This window comes from Vidua chalybeata, chromosome 2 (genome assembly GCF_026979565.1).
Source record: "Vidua chalybeata isolate OUT-0048 chromosome 2, bVidCha1 merged haplotype, whole genome shotgun sequence".
In the NCBI taxonomy this organism is placed as follows: domain Eukaryota; kingdom Metazoa; phylum Chordata; class Aves; order Passeriformes; family Viduidae; genus Vidua; species Vidua chalybeata.
Genome location: NC_071531.1, coordinates 38,236,387 through 38,257,000, shown reverse-complemented (window position 1 = coordinate 38,257,000; position 20,614 = coordinate 38,236,387). Strand labels below are relative to the sequence as shown.

Sequence of the window (20,614 nt, the reverse complement as noted above, 5' to 3'; positions counted from 1 at the left end):
TTCTGGTGGGGAGCCCACAAGAAAGGAGGAAGACAGGTTGAAAGAACATACTATGTACAGTCCACATCTATTCTGCCCATCTGAGGTGAAGTGTGGAACAGTTTTATTCGATGCACCAAAGCCAATCCTCCAATACTGCCTCCAACAGCCCTAAATCTTCCCCATGAATCATACAACCCATGTACATCAGGCTCAGGTCTTCATGCTACCAAAATCACTCAAGCAGGGACACTGAGAGCCAGTTTCCCAGGACAGCTATTAAATGTTCCCAAAGATGGAGACTTCACCACTTCCCTGGGCAACCTTGCCAGCACTTAGTCACCCTCATGGTAAAAAACTGCTTCTTGGTGTTCAGAAAGAACCTCCCATTGTTTAATGCTGCGCCCATTGCTTCTGGTCCTGTCCATGAAAGAGGATGTTAATGCTTTTGCAGGGTACCAAGGCAATGGAAGTTAGTTTATATATTACATTCCAGCATCTAACTAAATGGGTAGCACAGGACAGCCCCTGCAAAATCTCTTGTTCATGTCACGGAAAATATGAGTTTGAACTGCAAGAATTGCAGAGATGTCCCCAGTACCATCAGCAACTCGTGATTGCAGTGCTTGGCACTAGGTAGGTCTTTAATCTCAAATGTGTGAAAAATTTCCTCCTGTTAACTTGACAAGTATTTTTCTATCAGAATTTAGCCTGCAAACCCACAAATCTCAGAAACACAAGTCTTTAAAATCAGGCAGTAGATAGGGCCTGCTGCTTCTATTTAAAACTTTGCTGAGCTGTTGTTTAAATTGTTGCTACGCCTATTTAGTTTCTTTCCTCAATATTATCAGCTGTTATTACTATACCACAACTACCACACAATACCTCTGAACCCCATTAGGTTCCTACAGGTAGCTGGAACCTATCCGTGGCTGTGGAGAAACGCAACTCCACGGCACCTAAAACCTCTATATTTCACACCTCTGAGCTACATCATTGTCCTACAAATAGTTAGAATGAACCATTAAATGTGTGTATATACATGCATGGGACATGCAGACATATAAAAATATATATAAGTAAAGTGTACCTAAGAATAAATCTGAGAGCTGCACAGAGGAACTTGGGCGGTTGGAAGCCACCAGTGCTGAGTATTTTAGGGGTTCCTAGGAGCTGGCTGCACAGGCTAGCAGACCAGCCACCTCTCTGATATTGGCCCAGTACAAAAAAAGAAGCAAAAAAATTGATATAACTGATTTCTATAGTAATTTCCATATGACTTAAAAAAAACCCCTGGACTGAAATTTATTGTAGTCATGCTTTATAGCTCACTGCTGCTGAAGGAAGCAGTTCTCACATTCCTAGACTGCTCCTACTAATGTTCTGGGCCCTTTCTTGTGTCAGAAAAAACATTTATGCAGCTGCAGGGAGTCTGATCAATAAAAAATTCACTCTTCTCCTCCTGCCAACTTTAACTCCATTCCCCAAACAAGTGCATAAATATGATGCCAGCTCAGGAATGTAGTGAGGGGGAAGTATAGCAATGAGGAAGAGTAAGACTGTCTTTGTGCAATTCTCACATTATGATCTGATGCAGAATGAAAAATCCATTTCTCAGAACATTTTAAAATCATTAGATCACCCTAATATGTAGACCAGCAGTTAAAAAAAACACAAAAAGTATTACATCACACAGAATACTTATACTAACGATGCAAAGGTATCTAATGCATGGAAGATTCAAATTATACAAAGCAAGTCTTACAGCTCAACTCTTATTTCTGAAATCTAAAAGCTAGAGTGTGCATAAGACACATAAAACATAGGACAGCAATCCTGTTTACTGCCTCCATGATGACCACACCAATTCAATACAGCTTATTTGTCAAGAGAGACAGTAATGCCAGGAAGGATAAACTTCCTAATGGAAATTAGGACATGGACTTTATATAGTTAATGGACTATTAGACTAATGAACACCTAATGGAGTTCATTCAGTTTAGTGTCTTAAAATGGGCTGTTTCAGAGCTTCTCCTGTTTCATGAAAGGATGAAGAACAAGAGGAAAACTGCTGGTTGAGTGGCAAATATAAAAAGTTGAATGTATGAGGTCTATGTCCACTGGAGCACAATTTACTGCATTCACATGATTCCTAAAAGGGGCAAAAATGCAATGCCACAAAGGTATTGCAGACCAGGTAACTCAGATGGTATCTTAATTTTCATCTGAAGTTTTCACTGTGAGTTCAGCTACATTTTATCCACATACCTGACACTGTTACTTGAGAACACCACAAATGATGTTCCTGTTGTTGTCAAAATCAAGAATTAAATTTGGGAATATGAATTATCTGTTAAGACATATGTTATAATAAAATATATGGCAGTGGTTTGGCAAAGAAGAGATATTTGAGAATGAACAGCTTGTGGAGGGGATTGAAGGTGCTTGCCAGCTTAGGGTTCAGCAATGTACATCCTGCCAACAAGAATGTGTATTTTAGCTTACACAGTCAACCAAACATAACCAAAATTGCCAGAAAATGCTATAGTAGATTTGGCTTTCTATTCTGAAGTTTGTTTTATCCAGAAATGACATTATTTAACTTACAAATAAAAATTTGAGCTGCTGTACAGTGCTCTGTTCTAAAAATGGGTTTATAAAAACATTACGTATCTTTGTCTTGATTTATTTAAACAATGAGGATAGAGTTTTACAAATTAACTTATATCCAAGTAGGAATATCAAAACTGGAAGTTTCAAACACTGTATGGCTTGCTCCCTACATGCTTCTTCTCCCTTTTTGTGAGCCTGTTTTCACAAGGGAACAAGAGAAATTAGGTACTTCTGTGTTTATTATGATTAGTCATGCTTCTTAGCATATGTTATTGTATTTTGCATTTAATAAGCATTTATGATGCAACTATCCTAGGAATGGAATATATCTGTATACAAATTCTGAGAGCTAGAACATGATTAAGTATTTTATTTTATATTTCAAAATCTTAAATCTTTCTCTCATTAGCACACAAAACAGAAGCTTATCAGGAAGGATTTTTCCAATCTTCTTTCTTTGGGTGTGGTACACCTTTATTTGTTGATCTGTGATTTTCAAGAAAAAAATCTACACTGCAGAAAGCCATAGATTAAAAAAATATATGACTAAAACTATGGTAGCTATTTCTCAGCATAATTTTCTTATAACAATGTTTGAGTGATGCTGGTCACACACATGGATTTATTAAAAAGCAATGTCATACCTGTAGACATGCAGGAGCTCTGCCTTGGGGTTTATTCACATCAACAGCCACAAGCTGCCAACCTCCAGCAGCATCTTCATGAAACATCTTAAAAGGGAAGACTGTCGTCAGAAATGTTTTATGTGGCAATAATTACAAGTGAGATCTAATACATTTCCCTTAAGGACCAGCATGCATTTTCATGATAGCTAGTTTAAAATAACAGAGGAATGATTCTTTCTGCTACAGAAAATAAAAGTAACATGCTTTTCCCAACAATTGTCTGAATTTTACTCAGATAACATCAAACACAATGTGTCTCTATTAGTCCTAATATAGAAAACAATTCAGTTCTGGCCAGCATCATTAGATGGTGGTACCTGTTCAAAATAATTTCCTTACTAAGGTAAGCCTAGCCTAAGAAAAAACAAATACATTGTGACAACATAAATAAGCTTCATGGTGCATTTGGCAATAGCAGACAACCTCATCTTTTTTACTGGCAAAATTATCCTACTGCAAGGACAACTTTATTTTTGTTGCACTGATGCATATAAAGAGTAGCTGGACAGTCCTTATGTATTGTTTCACAGAGATTAAAAATCCTGAAGTAGCTGAATGTTTCCAAGCTCTAATGATGGCAATGGAAAAGGCTCTCTTGACTACAGTGGTATTCACATTTTATCCATAGCCTCTGGAAGAGTAAACATAGGCATTCTGTTTTGTTGGGTTTTTTCCTCAGAAATTAGGACACAAAATGATGCAGACTGCTGGACATAAGGAACAGTGAGACACCACACCTGAAAGTAATTAACACTGTCCTTGAAAATGTCCTTGAAAGAAAATGAATGGTTCTAGCATTTTGAGTTGCCACCTGCATATACCATGTAATGAAGTGTGGCAAAGTTCCCACCTCACTCCCACCTTTTCCTTGACACCCAGCACTCAAACGAGTCACTCAAGAACACAGCCACAGGAGGGTGGTCGAAGCTTAAAAGTCATCCTGAGAGAAGTGCTCATTAGTCTGGGGACAGTGTCACCCAAATGTGGTTGCAATTCTTTCAAGTCTTTATTTAGCATCTCTGTACTGGGAAGAGTTGCCAACTAAGATCAGCACAGTTACTCCTCTTTTTACCATGCTTTAAAGTGCTAAAGTGCTTTAGAAGAACCTCCTTTTATCCTTTTCTAGAGATTCCTTCCTAGACTTCAACTCTTGGACACTTGTTTTCTTTTCTATAGGACTAAGTTTGGGGAACAGCTTAGTAATGTATGAAGCAGGAAAATTAAGGCATAGCTCTCTAGGCTACTTCATGCACAAAACAAGCATGGGTTTTAACTTTTGTCTGGTGCTTTGAACAAGAAATCATGAAAGATATTTTCTGTCCTTCTTAATACAGAAAAAGATAAATAAGTTTTGCAGTTTGGTAATTTGGACTGTCTGGATATCCCATTATGTCACTGACTCAAGGAACTCTAGGCTACTTCATGCACAAAACAAGCATGGGTTTTAACTTTTGTCTGGTGCTTTGAACAAGAAATCATGAAAGATATTTTCTGTCCTTCTTAATACAGAAAAAGATAAATAAGTTTTGCAGTTTGGTAATTTGGACTGTCTGGATATCCCATTATGTCACTGACTCAAGGAACGAGGCAGTCATTCGAACAATTTGCTTGTCTGCATCCAGCAAGTTATTTTTAATTTGTGTGATGTAGATTATATTAAACATGTTCATGTTCTTTGGCATCATGACATTATTTTGGGTATTTTAAAATTTTTAATGTTGGCTGCTTTTTGTGTTTCCCTACATTGAACTCTCTGTCCATCCTGTAGTTCAGAGTATGCTGGATAAGCCTATATGGCTCAGGATTTGTCCTATGAACATTAAGTTCCTCAGGCAAAGCATATGTCATGTAGAAAAGTCCTTTTTTTTAGACTTTAAATTGATATCACAAAGTCTGCTTTGACAAAGACATATATAGAGTAGAAATTATTGCCACAAAGTCTATTTAAGGCAAAAAATGTAGCAGCCGGCAGAAAAGTACTAGATTTACATATGGACTATAGGAATATCAAAAAGAATATAAAATATATTCAATAATTATTTCTGAAAACTTAAATCCTTTGTCTTAGGAAAATAAATAATCTCCAGCTTCATGGTTAGAAAAAATTCCCTCGTGGGTATGTTTTTCATATCTGTCTAAGAGCTTTTTGCAGGCAGTTGGTGCTGGTTCTTCTCAGAGATGGCAAACTGCACTACCCTGGAAAAGCCTGGTCTTTTGCCCATTTGGGACACATAATCTGATTGTTCAAATAAAGAGTGAAAGAATTTAAATCTCAACCCAGTAGCTCTTCTTTTTCATACTATGTTCTTTCCCACTACCCAGCCCACCCTTCCTATCACAGCTTCTTCTTGCTTGTTATTTCTATTCAGGGGTCTCACTTTCTGTGACTGCCCCAGCTGTGAGCATGGCTCTTTCCTCGCCCTACAACCTATTCTTCCTTGGTCTCAACACACCCTTCTCAGTTCCAGAACCCTAAATATTTCAGCTTCCCTAAACACTTCAGCTACCCTCTGATACCTCTTTTTCTAGCTACAGCTTTGGGATTTCAGCTCTTATTTCTTAGCACAGAAAGTGATATCCAATAGCAACCCTGACTTCAAACCATGTAATGGTTCAATTACATGATAAAAAACCATTATCCTACTTTATTAAAAAGAATACAAACACAGCAATAGCATACGTAGCCTTATAGAGAACTGTATTACAGTCTTCTCTATTGTTCCTTTCTAAGAAAGATTAGTTACATAATGCAACCAAGAATTTTATTTTTTATGAAAATTCATATATCAGGTTTAGAATATAGTTAGCAACATGCAAAGTCAAATCTATCATATATGACAAGAATTTTCTGCTTATTATTAATTCATAAGCTAAAGCAAATCAAATCCCCAAAGAATCTTAGAATCTTAAGTGCTTCACCTGGGTGGTGGCAGTTGAAGTAGTACTGCTTCTGGACCCCCACATCTGCTGGAACTGCACTCTAATTTCTGCAAACGTTTCAATGATGACTGCAATAAAAACATTCTGAAGAAAGAAAAAGAAAGAATGGCTGACACAAAGCTCAGCAAGCAGAAAAGAGAAGAAATTAATTCCAATATGATCTATGTTTCAGACCAATTTAAAAAGACATATTTTTCAGTACCTTAACAAGCCAGGCCAGAAAGAAAATTAAGGTGATGAAATAGAAATATGAACGCCATCGGGGAAAACTGTCAATTGCTCGGTACATAAGGAACACCCAGCCTTCCTGGGAAGCAGCTTCGTAAACAGTAAATATACTTGTGCCTGTCAGAGGAAAAAATGAAAATGTTTGGCATTAAACCTCCCTGAAAGTTTTCAGTATCAGCAAACAAACTTTTATCTATCCTATTTTTATTTTTTCTAAACAGTGTCAGCTCTCCTCTCCTCCTTCAAAGTTTTTCAGGTGCATTTCCACATTTCTTCCTTTTGCAATTGAATATGAATTGGTTTTGTATCAGATCAGATTGACTCCCTTCCCTCCCTGGACAGACATGTATAATCCCTTAAAGGAGTTCACTGGCAATATGTAAATGCCTCCAAAGTCAGAATTTGCATTCAGCGGCATCCCTGAGCAAAGGCAGATTTAACAAGGATCAACATTCAGTAGGTTAAAGAAATCACTTTTAATATCAGCAACACTGAGCAAGCAGCAATACACCAAGAAGGTGCCTGACACTAGCAAGTACAGGTAAGCATCTACAGCAAGCTACTGAACTGTTTTGAAATTCAGGTAGTAGCTGTGTTAACATACATACGTTGCCTTAAAAAAGCATTTTAAAGTTGAACTTGCTATATCACTCTGAGGGGGATGGAGAGAAGATGAAAGGAAAATTATGAGAGGCCTTTTTGTGCAGAAACCACTTTTGAATAACAGCTATAAAGCTACTAATTTTAAACATAAAGTTGAAACTTAACCTAATGTCTGAGTGATAATATGCTTTAGCCAGCTTGGCCTTCCTCCTTATCTCTGCAATGAAAGCTTCAAAATATAGACCAGTTATGGCTTGTAAGTCATTCTTGTTTAAAACAATTTTTTGTTCCAAGAAGAAACACAATTAAACTGTGAAATTAAACTGTGAAATATCACAAACTGCTGTGAAATCACAGAATTGTCCTATAGCCACCCACCAGCTCTGCTCCATTACTGCTTCGTTTCATGGAAAGTCTTCGATAAAAGATAGGGAGCATGAGGAGCACTGCCCTTAGCAAAACACAGCAGCTGCCAGCAACATAAAGATAGAAAGCTGACTATCTGATCCTTTTCACAGAGAAAGAAGTGGTTCTGGGCAGAAATTCCAGAGTCCAGGAGTTTCCCAAAAAAATCACAGAAGCCTATAAGAAGCTCTGTGCTACTATTTTCCTGTTAAATTTGCAACATCTATATCCTTTTGTCTGCTAACAGGGATGGGATGAACCTGGAACTAGTTTTGTCTCAGGGTGTCCCTTCTGCAGATAAATCTTCACTGATGAGAGGAGAGAGGGGAAAATTGATTTTTTTCTGTATAACACCTACTTTTGATAGATAAGTGTCAAATGGTTAAGATGGGCATGGTGGGTAGTAAAAACTGTTAGGTTTTTTAGTTATTGGATTCCTTGCTTTTTACTGCATATGGTTCTCAGGATCAAGGGAAAGAAATGAAAATAAAATGAAAGGAAAAGCATTCAAGCTTAGAAAGCAAAAACCTTTCTATTTCTTTAGAAGAAAAGTGGTCTCTATCAATGCTGAAATATTCATCAGTAATTACTTCATGGGTATTTTACATTTCAAAAATTCAAAAAGTAACGGTTCAATTGTCTAATAATATACTGTTGCTGAACTGATTAAATTATTGAACAAAACAGTGCTGTTGAGGACAGGCACAGATTAAGGGAAAAAAAAGAATCTATTAAAAGTTGCTGGCTAGGAAACTGTCATTAGTCATTACCAATGGGAAAGTCACAGTGAAGATTAGTAAAATAGAGGGGATGTCATGCAAAGTATTTATAACACATCACTGGGCCATCTGCCACAGTAAAGCAATACTGTGAATGGACAAAAATGCACAATTAACCGAATTAAAATGAGTGTGCCTGTGACACTAAAGTAAAAATATCTCTATAGTGTATAACTGGTAGAGGTACTCTTAAGGCTGTTAGAAAGTAATCCCTCTTAAAAATATACATTCTTATTTAACATATGTGACTAGAAAATAATAAAACTTTCATTACTGATGCCAGGAACCATACTGTTCACTCTCTTGGAAATCCTCTTTCATACAGAATAAGGGATGCAGAATAAGAGATGCAACACCATAAAATGTTTTGCCTTCAAAAAGAAGAGTTATTCTTAGTTAACATCTAACTTACTGCATGTTTTTGCTCTTCAGTTTTTTTCTGATTATTTCTTTAATTTTGGACTACATCTTACTAAAGCCAATGAGTAAGTTATTAAAAGACTGTCCTCCCACAGCAACATACTCTGTTTTTCTCACCATGTTCAAAGCCATATGGAGGGTGAGAAAGTATCAAAATTTTAAGTGATGGTAGGATACATCCCAAAAAACCAGACATGGGAATGCTGCCATAAATGAAACCTAACATATGCCCCTCAGATCAAATGGCAAATTTATTGCTTTCCACAGATGTCTGTATTGTATCAGTAACAAAGTGTCTTTTCCTACTAGTTGAAAGGGCTTAAGTCATGACAGCGTAGTGCTAAGAGTCTCATGGTTAGGGCATATGAGAACACATATCCCTCAGCAGCAGGAATATGGGTGCCACAGGGAATGAGGACTTGAAAACCTGCAGGGCCTGGCTATTCAATAGACAACAGGCTTCACTACTTCAGAGTGCAGTCACCTCTTGTCAATGTACTGAACATTACAATCATCATTTATGCAATGTAACTGCAGGCATCAGCAAGAATTTTCAGCCTTGAAAAAGCTTTGAATCATGAAGAGGGTTAAACACATGGTTGTTATGACACTGCACATCAGCTTAAGCATGTTGGCATGGGCAACTTGCTGAATTTGAGATATAAAAATATCTAGCAAATATTTATGATAATTTTCCTATTTAGTTCAGTAAATGGTTAAACACTGAAGGCAGTCAATATTAATTTGGGAGGAACTTCCTGACGACAGAAGAGGTAAAATAAAGCAACATGCTTTGAAGTTTTTGTGTTTTGTTTGAACTTGTCTAATAAATTCAATTTTGATTTTATGATAAGACAATTCCTTTAAACACAATGATAGTTAAACAAAAAAAGAAAAAGGAAAACACTTCTCAGTAGAGATTAAAACTCAATAATCAACATCATAACCTATATCAATCTCAAATGACTACTTTTATCTAAGCAAGAAACACTTCTACCCTTGGAAATGTTTTACAGCTGTACATGGCTAATATCAAAAAGAAAATAAAAAAAGTTCAGAAAATGAAATATTTAGTGAAATACTGGGAAAGAGATTGAATTTTGCTCAATTTATGGGACATTTTCACTAGCTCCATACTGTATAGAAACAAGACAGCAATATGGTATGTTTAGTATATGGGGATTCAGGACCAGAGTGCGGTGGGCTTATTTCTTCTTCAATACATGTGCTTTTCATATCTAGAAGATGGGAACATTAGTGTGAAGGGGTGTGGAGAAAATAATTGCTTTAACATCTAAATAATTGTAATAAAAGAAAATTCTAATGGTATCCATGCCTAATCAGGAAGCAAAGTAACCTGGCTCTTCCATGCTCTACAGATGAATAGATTACCAGGGAAACAAAAAGAATTAGAAGAGCCAGGGAAAAAAGTGATGATTTTTCTTAGGGGAGTTAAATCACCTATCCTGCCAAAACCCTACCTTTTAAATGACTAAGGAATATAGAAAGTGTGTATTTTTTAAAAACAAAGGGAATCAAAGTTAACAGAAAAATACTATTACTATGCAGGGATGGTCTTTAATGTATTGTATTTTATATTAATGCACATTTTGTAAATACACAGGATTTTCTGCTTGTTTCTGTGACTCTGACACCACCATGCTCTGTAACACCATCTCTTTCTATAAGCAGTTCATTCTTCAAATGAACATCATGAGAAAGGGAGTGCATTGAATAATGCTGTAGTTTTATAATAGAAAAATTAAAGGAGCAAAGCTAAAAGATCACAAGCAAAATTCACTGAGTCGGGAAACAGAACCCATTCCTCCTAACTCAATGAAGCATTCTTGCTTTCTGATTCAAAATCCCATATTATCTGAGGAAGAGAATGTATGGTGCTGAGGAGTTGTCTTTCATCAATTAATATCTTTGTGCTATGTGTAGCTATTCCAAGTGAGATGGAAAAACTGAAAACTAAGTTTAGCTATGCATTAACACCAGCAATTTCTGCATGTGTAATTTATTTTTATGGACTACCTTGGCTTACCATGTTAGGTAGGATTTTCTCAGATTTCTTGTGACTGCTGTGAAGCTGCTGAGAAAGAAAATCTACAGTGGGGTCACTTTATGTAAAAAAAAAAAAAACAAACCAAAAAAACAACAAAAACAAACAAACAAACAAACAAACAAAACCCACCAAAACACCGAAAGTTTTCTTTTTTCATTTCTTGTTTTTCTTTTTAATCAGGAATTATTCAGGCAAGTAAAAATCCATGCGTTGTTATTAAAAGCTTAAACCACTACCCACGGCCACGCATGAAACGCACCAGATGCCAGGAGCGCCGCGCTCCTTTCCCTTACTTTACAGCAGCCGCTAGATGGAGGTCGTGCACCTCGGGCACATCTGGAACATCAGCCGGCGGAGCGCCCACCCCGGAGAGCACAGACTGTGTCAACCTCTCGCTGCGCCGGCAAAAGGATTGATTTTCCTATTTGCCTGCAAAACGAAGCCGCCTTCTGGCAGGTGCTGCTGTCTAATTTCACTCTCTTGTGCTGCACGCTGAAAGGCAGCCTTCCATAACACGGCTCTGTGAGTGACTGCCCATAAAGCAATGAATGACCTCTGCCTCAGCTATGGAAATGTTAGCATGCCTGGTTCTGTCCCTGCTTACCTTCACTCATAAAGTAACAAAGCTGCATGTTTCTTCAGGGCATAGTTATTTCAATTGACCAGTCACCTTTTAATTTATCTTTTAATATTAAGGTATTTGTAAAACAGTGGATGCGGTCAGGGTTTTCCAAGTGTTTTACACTATTGCTTCAGTGAAACTAGAAAGGACTAAAAGTTGTCCAGAAATGCAAGGACAAAATTGTTACAGCTCTGGGAAGCAGCTGGCAGGCAGGACTGAAATCAACTAAAAAATCAACTAATCCTGAATGGCTTCATGGGGTTGCTTGCCCCTGAGTGAGCAACCTATTTTACTTTCCCAAATCATCTCTCACCTGCCAGTCTGCCAGCCAGCAGAAATGAGGAGGAAAAGAAAAAAAAACCTCAAAACATGCCAATGCTCTTCTCTGTTGAAACCTCAAGCCCCAGGGCCATTTTCCTGTTACTAAGCTGCTGAAAAACTGATTTACAACAGCAGAAAAAACCCACACTGCCAGTCTGAACACAGTCTTTTAATCCTTGCTAAGCATAGTGACTTAAAATATACAGTAGTGATGTGTCACTGATTCTTCATTTTGAAAATCTATTTGCTTATGAGAAGATGAAGCTTTTATGTATAAGAAAAGACTATAAACAGAGACTGTACAGATAAAAGCACCAATATGGAGATAAAGAAACACTGCAAATATAAGTTCTAGGATCAATGCAGTCTGATCTACAGACTTAGTAATGAAAAGTAATGAAAACCACAGAATTCACAGAATCACTAGGTTGGAAGAGACCTTCAAGATCATTGAGTCCAACCCATGCCCTAACACCTCAACTAAACCAGTCAACCTCTGGGAAGAAAAAATGGACTTGTCTACACTATTTCCAGGTATTTTAGAAATGTGTTCCATATTCAGAAGTCAGCTTACCAATATGAATGTAGCAATGCTGGCCACATGTATTGAGTGCACAGGGTTAAATAGGAGTGGGTAAAGAAGTCCACTCTTAGTTTTAATGTCTTGCACCATTAATGTCTTACATGTGATAGTACTTAAGCTCCCTGATGTAATATTTTATGCTTTGAAAAGAGAAATCTGCTTTACATTTTTGAACAAGTCCAAGGTGTAAAGAAAGATGAACATTCTTCAGAATGACTTTATGTGTGCTTTGTTTATGGACATTTAGCCAGAACAGCATTTATATCTGCTTTTCTTTAATATTTTTTTATTAAAATAGCTATAGATTCATAAATAACTTAAAAAATATGGATCCAAAATGTCAACAGAGCTCATAAGCTGTCTTTATGTGCAGAAATACTGTCTGCTTTTTTCTTTTGGCAATTAGACAGCTGTAGGACTAATATACTCTCTGTCTTACAATCACTTTTGTGAGTGTGGGGAGGCAACTTTACAAATTTAGTGGCAGCTGATGAGAATCAAGTAAATGTTGAGCTGCAGCACACACAGCTAGCTGGAAGCTCTGCAGCACAGTCAAGCCTCCCACCTCTCCTTTGCTCTAGAGAGTATTCTTAAGGACACAACTTTTCTCAGATCTCTGGGGTCTCATCTTTAACAGAATGGGCAGAGCTTCAGGCTGAAGCCTAGAAGCAGGACACTGCCATAGCTATGCTTTTGCTGATCAAACTGTAAAGACACTCTTCAGATCTAGAAACCAAGAATACAGAAATCCCTAGGCCTTGGCTTTAAGAGTGATGAACGCTGTGAGGATGGGCCAGCCTCCACTTCAGTCTTTCCAAACGCCTCTGATTTCAAGTACAGTCATAGTGGAGTCAATGCCTGTTACAGTAAATGTTATGACAAAACTGTATAACATAAAAAAAGTTCAGTGGAGGAATCGCTATAATTTAATAAATTATTCCTTTGAAAATGAACCATCTTTTTATAGGACTATTACTTCTTTTAAAATGCATTACATATGTAGACACATTTATAGAGTAAAAGTGGCAGCCCAGAAATCAAAATTTAGAAATTCCCCCAAATTGTTACATTTCAAATTTAATGAACACTTTAAGAGTTATCATACTAAAGAGAAAAGTCTAAGGCAGAATTCTTAGTACAGATCTTACGTATTTGCATTGCCATTCTGCCAAATGCTGGCAATGACTATTAAAAACAAGGTAGCGACGGATTACTTTGTTAGACAGAAAACAAAGTATGCAAATCTCCTTTGACATAAAGCATGCAAATTCAGCACTGAGTTTTATAGACTGTTAACCAAAACTATTCACTTGTTGCATTAGGTTTCCCAATAGTGACAGAAAGAGCAATCTTATTCATTTTAAGTACAATCATGAAACAGCAAAGCTGCTTGGTCCTAAGACTATATTTCAGTTTCATTTGGTTCCTCTGGGCATCACCTGTGAATTATAGGTACCTCTCTGAGGATGTATTTGCTCTCTTAAAATGAAGAGGTCAGCGCCTTTCTCTTGAATGGATTACATTTTCAAAAGCAGGTGCATGAGATTTTACCACGATCAGTAGTAAAACTGCTGTCATCTTGAATAATACACTTTTAAAAATCCCCCCCTCCCCAAGAATCCCAATTTGATTTGCTTCAGCTATAGTGCACATCTGAACGAGATTTTATTCTTGTATAAAAGTTTCACCAAAGGGCAACAGTAGAAAATCCCAACTAACAAGACCTGCTGAGCATTCAATGAACATAAGACAGTAACAGCACTTAGATCAATGCATTTCTCTAAGAAAAAATAACAGACAGTAAAGCTGGTTAAGTAGACATTATAAAAACCGATACATGTTAGAAATCTCATTAGCCTCCACACATCTGAATAACAACAGCAAATATACAGTGTCAAATGCATCTTAACAGACTAAACCAACTGAAGAGACAATAACTTCCCCTCCTAAATGGAAGGAAGGAGCTCTATGATTGACTGTTTCAAGAAAACCCAAATGAAACTCATTCAATGACTTGACTTGACTCTATTACTAAGTACTCCCTGGTGCCTTTTACATGCCACTAGAAGGAAAATAATTCATCTACTTTGTTGATGTGAGGGACTGGTTTGCCCACTATCCTAATACACGCAGTAAGAGAGAGTGTGGAGACACAGACAAGTGGTTTAGTGAGCCGATAGCACACTGAATCCCACAGCACCTTTATGAGATAAGCATATTGTCCTGGTTCAGAGATGGCTGTATTAAGTTAGGGACTCTGAGACTTTCCTCAAGCAGCGACAAAATCAATGTCTAAGATGAAACAAGTTTAAAGATTTCTGATTTTAAAAGAGCAGGGTGTCAAAAGAGAAAGCACCTTTTTTTCTTTTAATAAAAAAATACATGGATGTCAGCAAAAAGCCATCAACTTTTTTTCCTTTCCTTCAGAAAACAAAATACTAAATTGGAGAGAAAACTAATTCATGTAACATCTGACTTTTTTTATTCTGGACTGTCTTAAAGTATTTGCATGACCAGAGATCTACTGATTATCAAAAGAATTCTTGGAAGACTAGCACTAATGGACTAAAGCAGCTGGTAGATTTATTAGGAGATGAAAATCAAAACATTTGGCAAGAAAAACTGTATAAACCGCCAGGTATTTCTTGGGAGAGAGAATTTCCAAAGTTTTAATACACTCTGTTCAAACCTTGTTTTCAGTATTATCTGCTTTTGCAGAACTTCTTTCTGATATTTATGCGCTACTGAAAATCCCACACACCCATAACAGAAATTTCTGGGATTTCTCACTGTCAAATAAATCAATGTGAGTTTTTTTTCTCAGATAGGCCTTTTTCTTTTTTTTTTCTCAGCATCAAGTTTACCTGCAAAGATGTTTATTCTTTGTGTAGGTGTGCTTTGACTCAAAGCTGCATTAATTTTCTACAGACCAATGATATTTAACATATTTTTTCTTCAAAGCTTTTTACTGAAGTGGAAATTTTGTACTGAGACATATGAACAATATGTGGTTTGAAAAAAAAGGGCTGTGTATGAAAAAATAAGTTTTGGCATTGCTCATTGAAGCAGTTTCACAAGAAATACACATCAGACCTACTCTGAGCAATTTTTTTATCAAAGGATAAGGTAAAGAGATCTCATTTTCCATAAGAAAATAATTTTCAGTGGGTGAAATAAAATCAGAGCTTTTAGATCTGAAGGTGCAAACAAGTACTATGCATAAATTCATGGTTGATTTTCTTCTTGCCTTTTACTTCACAGTGACTACCTCTTTGTCTACTCTTCAATCAAAAAAAGCCAACTTTGGAAGTCTATCCACTCCCTTCACTGAAGTCAAAGGCACCTCTAAAAGCATACGTAAGGATATTTGCTGCTGGACATTATAAACATATTCTTGTCCTCAGCAATGTGTCTGCAAATCCTACCATGGCTTGGGTAGAAATTTTATGTTGTTACATTATGGCCCCATATTTTTCATAACAAGAAACAAATCCTGGTCCTTGTTTGTAAGTTCTGCCAGTATTTTTCTGTAATATTTTGGAGAAGAAAATTATGTTCCCAATTTTTAAATCACACTGCCTAAAGTCAGGGATGTGAGCTGATGTTCAGACAGCTGGATATAGTCAAATTCTTTGAGACACGGAAGAGCACAAATTAAAAATTTTCAACCCTGGCCTAAATGCTACTTGAAGCAAAAGAGAAATTTATCATTTCTTTGGTAGAAACAGAGTTAAATTTATGGTTCTGAGATTCTACCATTTAAGTCCCCAAAAAACATAAAAGATGCTGGGAAAACGGTATATTTTATCAACATGGTGTTTGCAAAACACTTACTAAATTGCCTGCGACATACAAAAACCCACAGATTAATACTATGAGATGCAGGCAAGAGAAAAAAGCACAACTGTTTCCAGACTCATTAATTCTACAATCTCTTGGAAATGGGCTTCCTAAATGAAGACAAATGCAACAGGAGGACCTCAAATCAATATCTGCTTCCAAAACTGACTGTCAGGCAGATCTCTGGTACCCTGGCACTAAAACCCTTTCAAGATATTTTCCTAAGAAGCTTGCAAAAGTACCAACTAAATGTTGTTAGTAGGATTCATGTGCTCAAGTCAGAGATAACTGTAATAGAGAAGAAACAACTGCTAGCAGACAATAACAAGCACTGGAATAACTGAGAGTTTGTCTCCTTGGAGCTCTTTAAGAACACATCAGCTAAACATCTATAAGAAATAAGATAGAAACATGCAACTCAGTCCTGGAGTGGCCTGGCAATGAGACTGACCTTCAAATAGATATCTTCTTTAGGATCATACTAATTTTCTCCAATTTTACAGCAATAAAGAATTCTCTAAAGCCAGTGCAGCATCATATCTTTACTAGTTATTAAAACAAAAAAATATATTAACATGGATAAAGTAATCTGTATTTGTTTAGGCTGCACATAGACACTACAAAGAAATGAAGATCAAAATTCAAAATGCACCTTGCATTAGGGTTTTGCCTGGAAACTGTCATAGGAGTGATGGTGCCGACCCAAGTTCTATTGCTTCTGAACTGGTTAAATCATATTTTTCAGCAAATAAAACATTTTTATCTTTCTTCCATAAAGGAAGCATTCATGAGTCATAGGTTGTGGCTCTAACTTCTGTAAAGTAAGAGACTTAAAAATCACAGTGAATAAATAAAATGTCATGCAGGACATGATTTAATGATAAATTAACTCTGTAAGTCTCTGACTACTGTGTTAAAAGCACCACAGCTATATGACACAAGGTACTGATGTGCTATAAGCTGAATCTGCCCCTTAAAATCACCCTTTCTTTGAGGGTTTCATTTTGTAATGAAATGTTGAACACCTTAATTGGCATTGCCTGTCTGCACCCCAACTTGCACCAGAGCAGGTCTGCTCTTCTCTTTCCAGCATAAAATTGTCCCAAAGGCATTAAGCTGGTATAATTTCAGCATTCTGTACCACCCTCAGTGACACTGACAGCAACACATCCATGTGCCCTCATCACATGTCAATCCACAGCCTGAGGCTACTGCAAAGTAGCTTTCCTGTGGGCACTTACGGAGTGAAACACTGTAGCTTCAGCTCCCTGACCTTTTCTTTGGATGGATGTGCCTGCACCAAGCCTGGCTCACTCCAACCCCGGCACACACCTTTAGCACTATTCCAAATAGGCTCACATCCTCGGCATCTTCCACTGGCTGACATTCCCACATGCCATGCATTCCTTCTATACTGGGTTATGAAATCACATCCCTGGTGGGCTGCAACAGCAGGATGTGACACAATGCTCACAGAAACTTCGGGAGACTGAAAAGTCTCATATTTTTGAATGTATGCTTTAGGGTCACATGGGTCAGTGGAGATCAAAACCAACTCCTGTACATATGAATATCAACCACTCAGCTCTAGAATGGACCAGGCTACAGCATTGTAAACACCTGTCAGTTCACATCATATTGTTTACAGACCAAAGGCCAATACCAAGTAGATGATTTTATTAATGGAAATCCTTCCCTTGACACAGTTCCACGGTTCACATTTCCACAGTATACGGCTCAGCAGCACTATGCATCTGAAAGATACATGGCCAAATATCCAAGTGTGAATACAACCAATGGCAGTATGAAGTTCCCAAGTTCAGCCTCACAAGAAACAGAACACACAGAGAGCAAAATAGCACTAAGTACTTGTCTCTGGCCATAAATAAAGGCAAAGGATAATACCGGCATTGAAACAAGTAGACATGAAATTGAGGTAGGCTGAATTCAGGTATTTTCCAATCATCAGAGAGAAATGAAGTCCTGAAAGAGTTTTTAATCTTGTTTTGCCTATTTTCCTAAGTCGGGACTTCACACTTCCAAGAAGAATGGATATGACACAGTTCCCTATGGTCGCAAGAAGGAGTAGACAAAAGCATCACCAAGGTTCTTACTAGATGAAAAACAAGGCCAAACCAAATCCTAAATTCAAGAGAGCCCAGTTGTTTTAAATAACACAGGCTGAATCCTCAAGTAGAAAATAATACAAAAATAAAATTTCATTTTCTTTGGCCTCCTGACAGAGATTTCTAAGAATGCTTCAAATGAAGTTATGCAGGAAGGATTAACACTGTGGTCTGCGCAGGAAGAATTCAGCAATGTAGCTGATTTAATAAAGTACTGCACAACAGCTGGGGAACATAATTCTTTAGTACAGTATCTGGTTTTGTTACAAAGTACATGTTTACTCTGAACTGCACTGAAATTCTCCAGTGAAAACTCAGTTCCTGAGTTGCACCTTCCCCCTTGTGCCTGAGGACACTGTGGACACAGGTGCAGTTGTGCATCTGTCTGTGGAAAATGAATTGCATATAAAACTAACAATATCTCTATACTTTGGTCAAAAATGTTCACTGCAGAAGCATTAACAATTTGAACACTCTAAAAGCTGCTGTCAGCATAGCAGGTCAAATCTATTTATAATTCTATTATTTAACTGAAATGAAAGACTACTTAAGGACTGAAGGAACCAAGCATGTGTTTAGAAGGGAGGAAAAAAAAAGAAAAAGAGGTCACAGCTCTTGAAGATATTAAGAGTCCACAGGTCCATGAAAGCATGTGTGTTATGGATTTCATTGTATTTCTAAGGAATTAATGAAATCAGGAAACATCTGGAGCAAGACATGCTGATAGAGACTTGTTTGTCTGGTATAACATAAAGCATCATATCTGAAAAATTTGGTAAAGTATTTGAGCAGAGAATAGAAACAGAGAGCTATGAAGTAACTAAAAGAGTTTATTTCACATAGGTTTAAGACACCTGTGAAACTGCTGTAGAAAACAGGTTAACCACAGTTTGAATAAGGACACAGTAGAAGAAGCATTCTTCAGTGGATAAAATTACCAGGTAGAAGCCTATAAAGGCTAATCTGATTTTGAAATAAACATACAGACATCTATTAAATTAATCCTACAACCTTCCTAGAGCAACTATTCAAAACCAATATTCTCCTGTGATACTCCACAATCGCTTCAGAATTTCTCTTAATACTCAAATGACTGCAGTCAATATCCTCAGCTATTTCCAGAGCATTTACCACCTTGCTTTGTGAATGTCAGCAAAATACATATTCATGGCTATGGTATAATAATGGTAGAGTGCTGAACTTTTAAATGTTTTTCAAAGTATGCAATTTCCATTCATTGCTACTACCCTTCCATGAATCCTCATTATTGCTCCATAGTTTTGTATTTGATAATAAGGACAAAACGAAAACATCCAGGTAATTACAGAATTATGATTCTACATGAAAAAAAAAAATAGGAGAAAGAAAACGCATATGGACTTTGCTCTAGATTAAACAGTAATTTAACTAAAGCTTTTTGCTTCAAAGAGAGAGGCAGGTAGACATTTAATTAATTGTCACTTAACTTCAGAATTCTGATTAAAACGCCTAAAACCATCAGATGTGAAACAAATGTAAGAATGTTAAATGTAAATGTAAAAAAAAAAAAAAAAAACAAACATGTACAATACAGCAATGGCTAATACAGAAGGATATGTAAGTAGTACACATACCAGTATAAAAAACCATGCAAAACCTGCCACAGGCAGGTAATTGGAAGAAAATAATACCACATTTTATCAGAAGAGACATACAGAAGTCCTGTTGTGACTAATCTATCTTATTTGAATTTGTCAGCCCCTGGGTAACTTCTGTCAAGATGAACCAGCTATGTGTGTAGAGTCAGCTCCTCGAGATATAGAACAGATTTCTGAAGTTTTTATCTTGTACATATTACCACAGAGCATCTATGCTCCATTAACAGTTATATGCCCCTTTCTCAGTTAGGACTGACAAAGTCTTTTGACAGTAGATTTTCTAACTGTCTTAACTTTTTTGAATTTTATGCAAGAAAGATTTTTAATTCTTTCAGTATCATTAACTTAGCTTAGCTGGAAATGAGCTCAAAGTCATTCAAGTTCACTGTAGCTGTTTAAGTTAAGTGCCAAAATTTGGAGCTTAGTTACTGCAATATTCTTCATATTGGAAAGAAAAAGGTCATACTGTTGTATGGCTAACTCATTTTCAGATGTGAACTGAGATACTTGAGGGTTGATACAACAATGAAATGAGACAAAGTAGCGATCATTATGGTACTCTCCACAGCAAGGTGGCAATAGCACAGATTTGTTGGAAAAGTAGAGGATAACCTAAAAGACTTTTTGGATGCGAGTGGAAAAGGCTGACTGTAGGACATGTATGTTGACATTTCTCAAGATGGCCAGTTAGACCTTCCCTGGAGACAGAATTGCCTATCTTCAAAAAGTCTTAAAATCTGCTCAATATTAAGGAGTACTTCCAA

General features: G+C 36.9%; 1 protein-coding gene across 7 annotated transcripts in view; it reads right to left on the bottom strand.

Annotated features, from left to right (window-relative positions):
- The window catches only part of NALCN (sodium leak channel, non-selective), a 229,627-nt gene that overhangs the window by 143,422 nt on the left and 65,591 nt on the right, over positions 1-20,614 (bottom strand). For all 7 annotated transcript variants that reach the window (XM_053935243.1, XM_053935244.1, XM_053935245.1 and 4 more), the window contains 3 exons: positions 6,421-6,563; positions 6,198-6,302; positions 3,237-3,323 (listed from right to left, as the gene is read on the bottom strand). In XM_053935243.1, the coding sequence (XP_053791218.1) occupies positions 3,237-3,323; positions 6,198-6,302; positions 6,421-6,563 (335 nt within the window). The remainder of the gene's footprint in view (positions 1-3,236; positions 3,324-6,197; positions 6,303-6,420; positions 6,564-20,614) is intronic.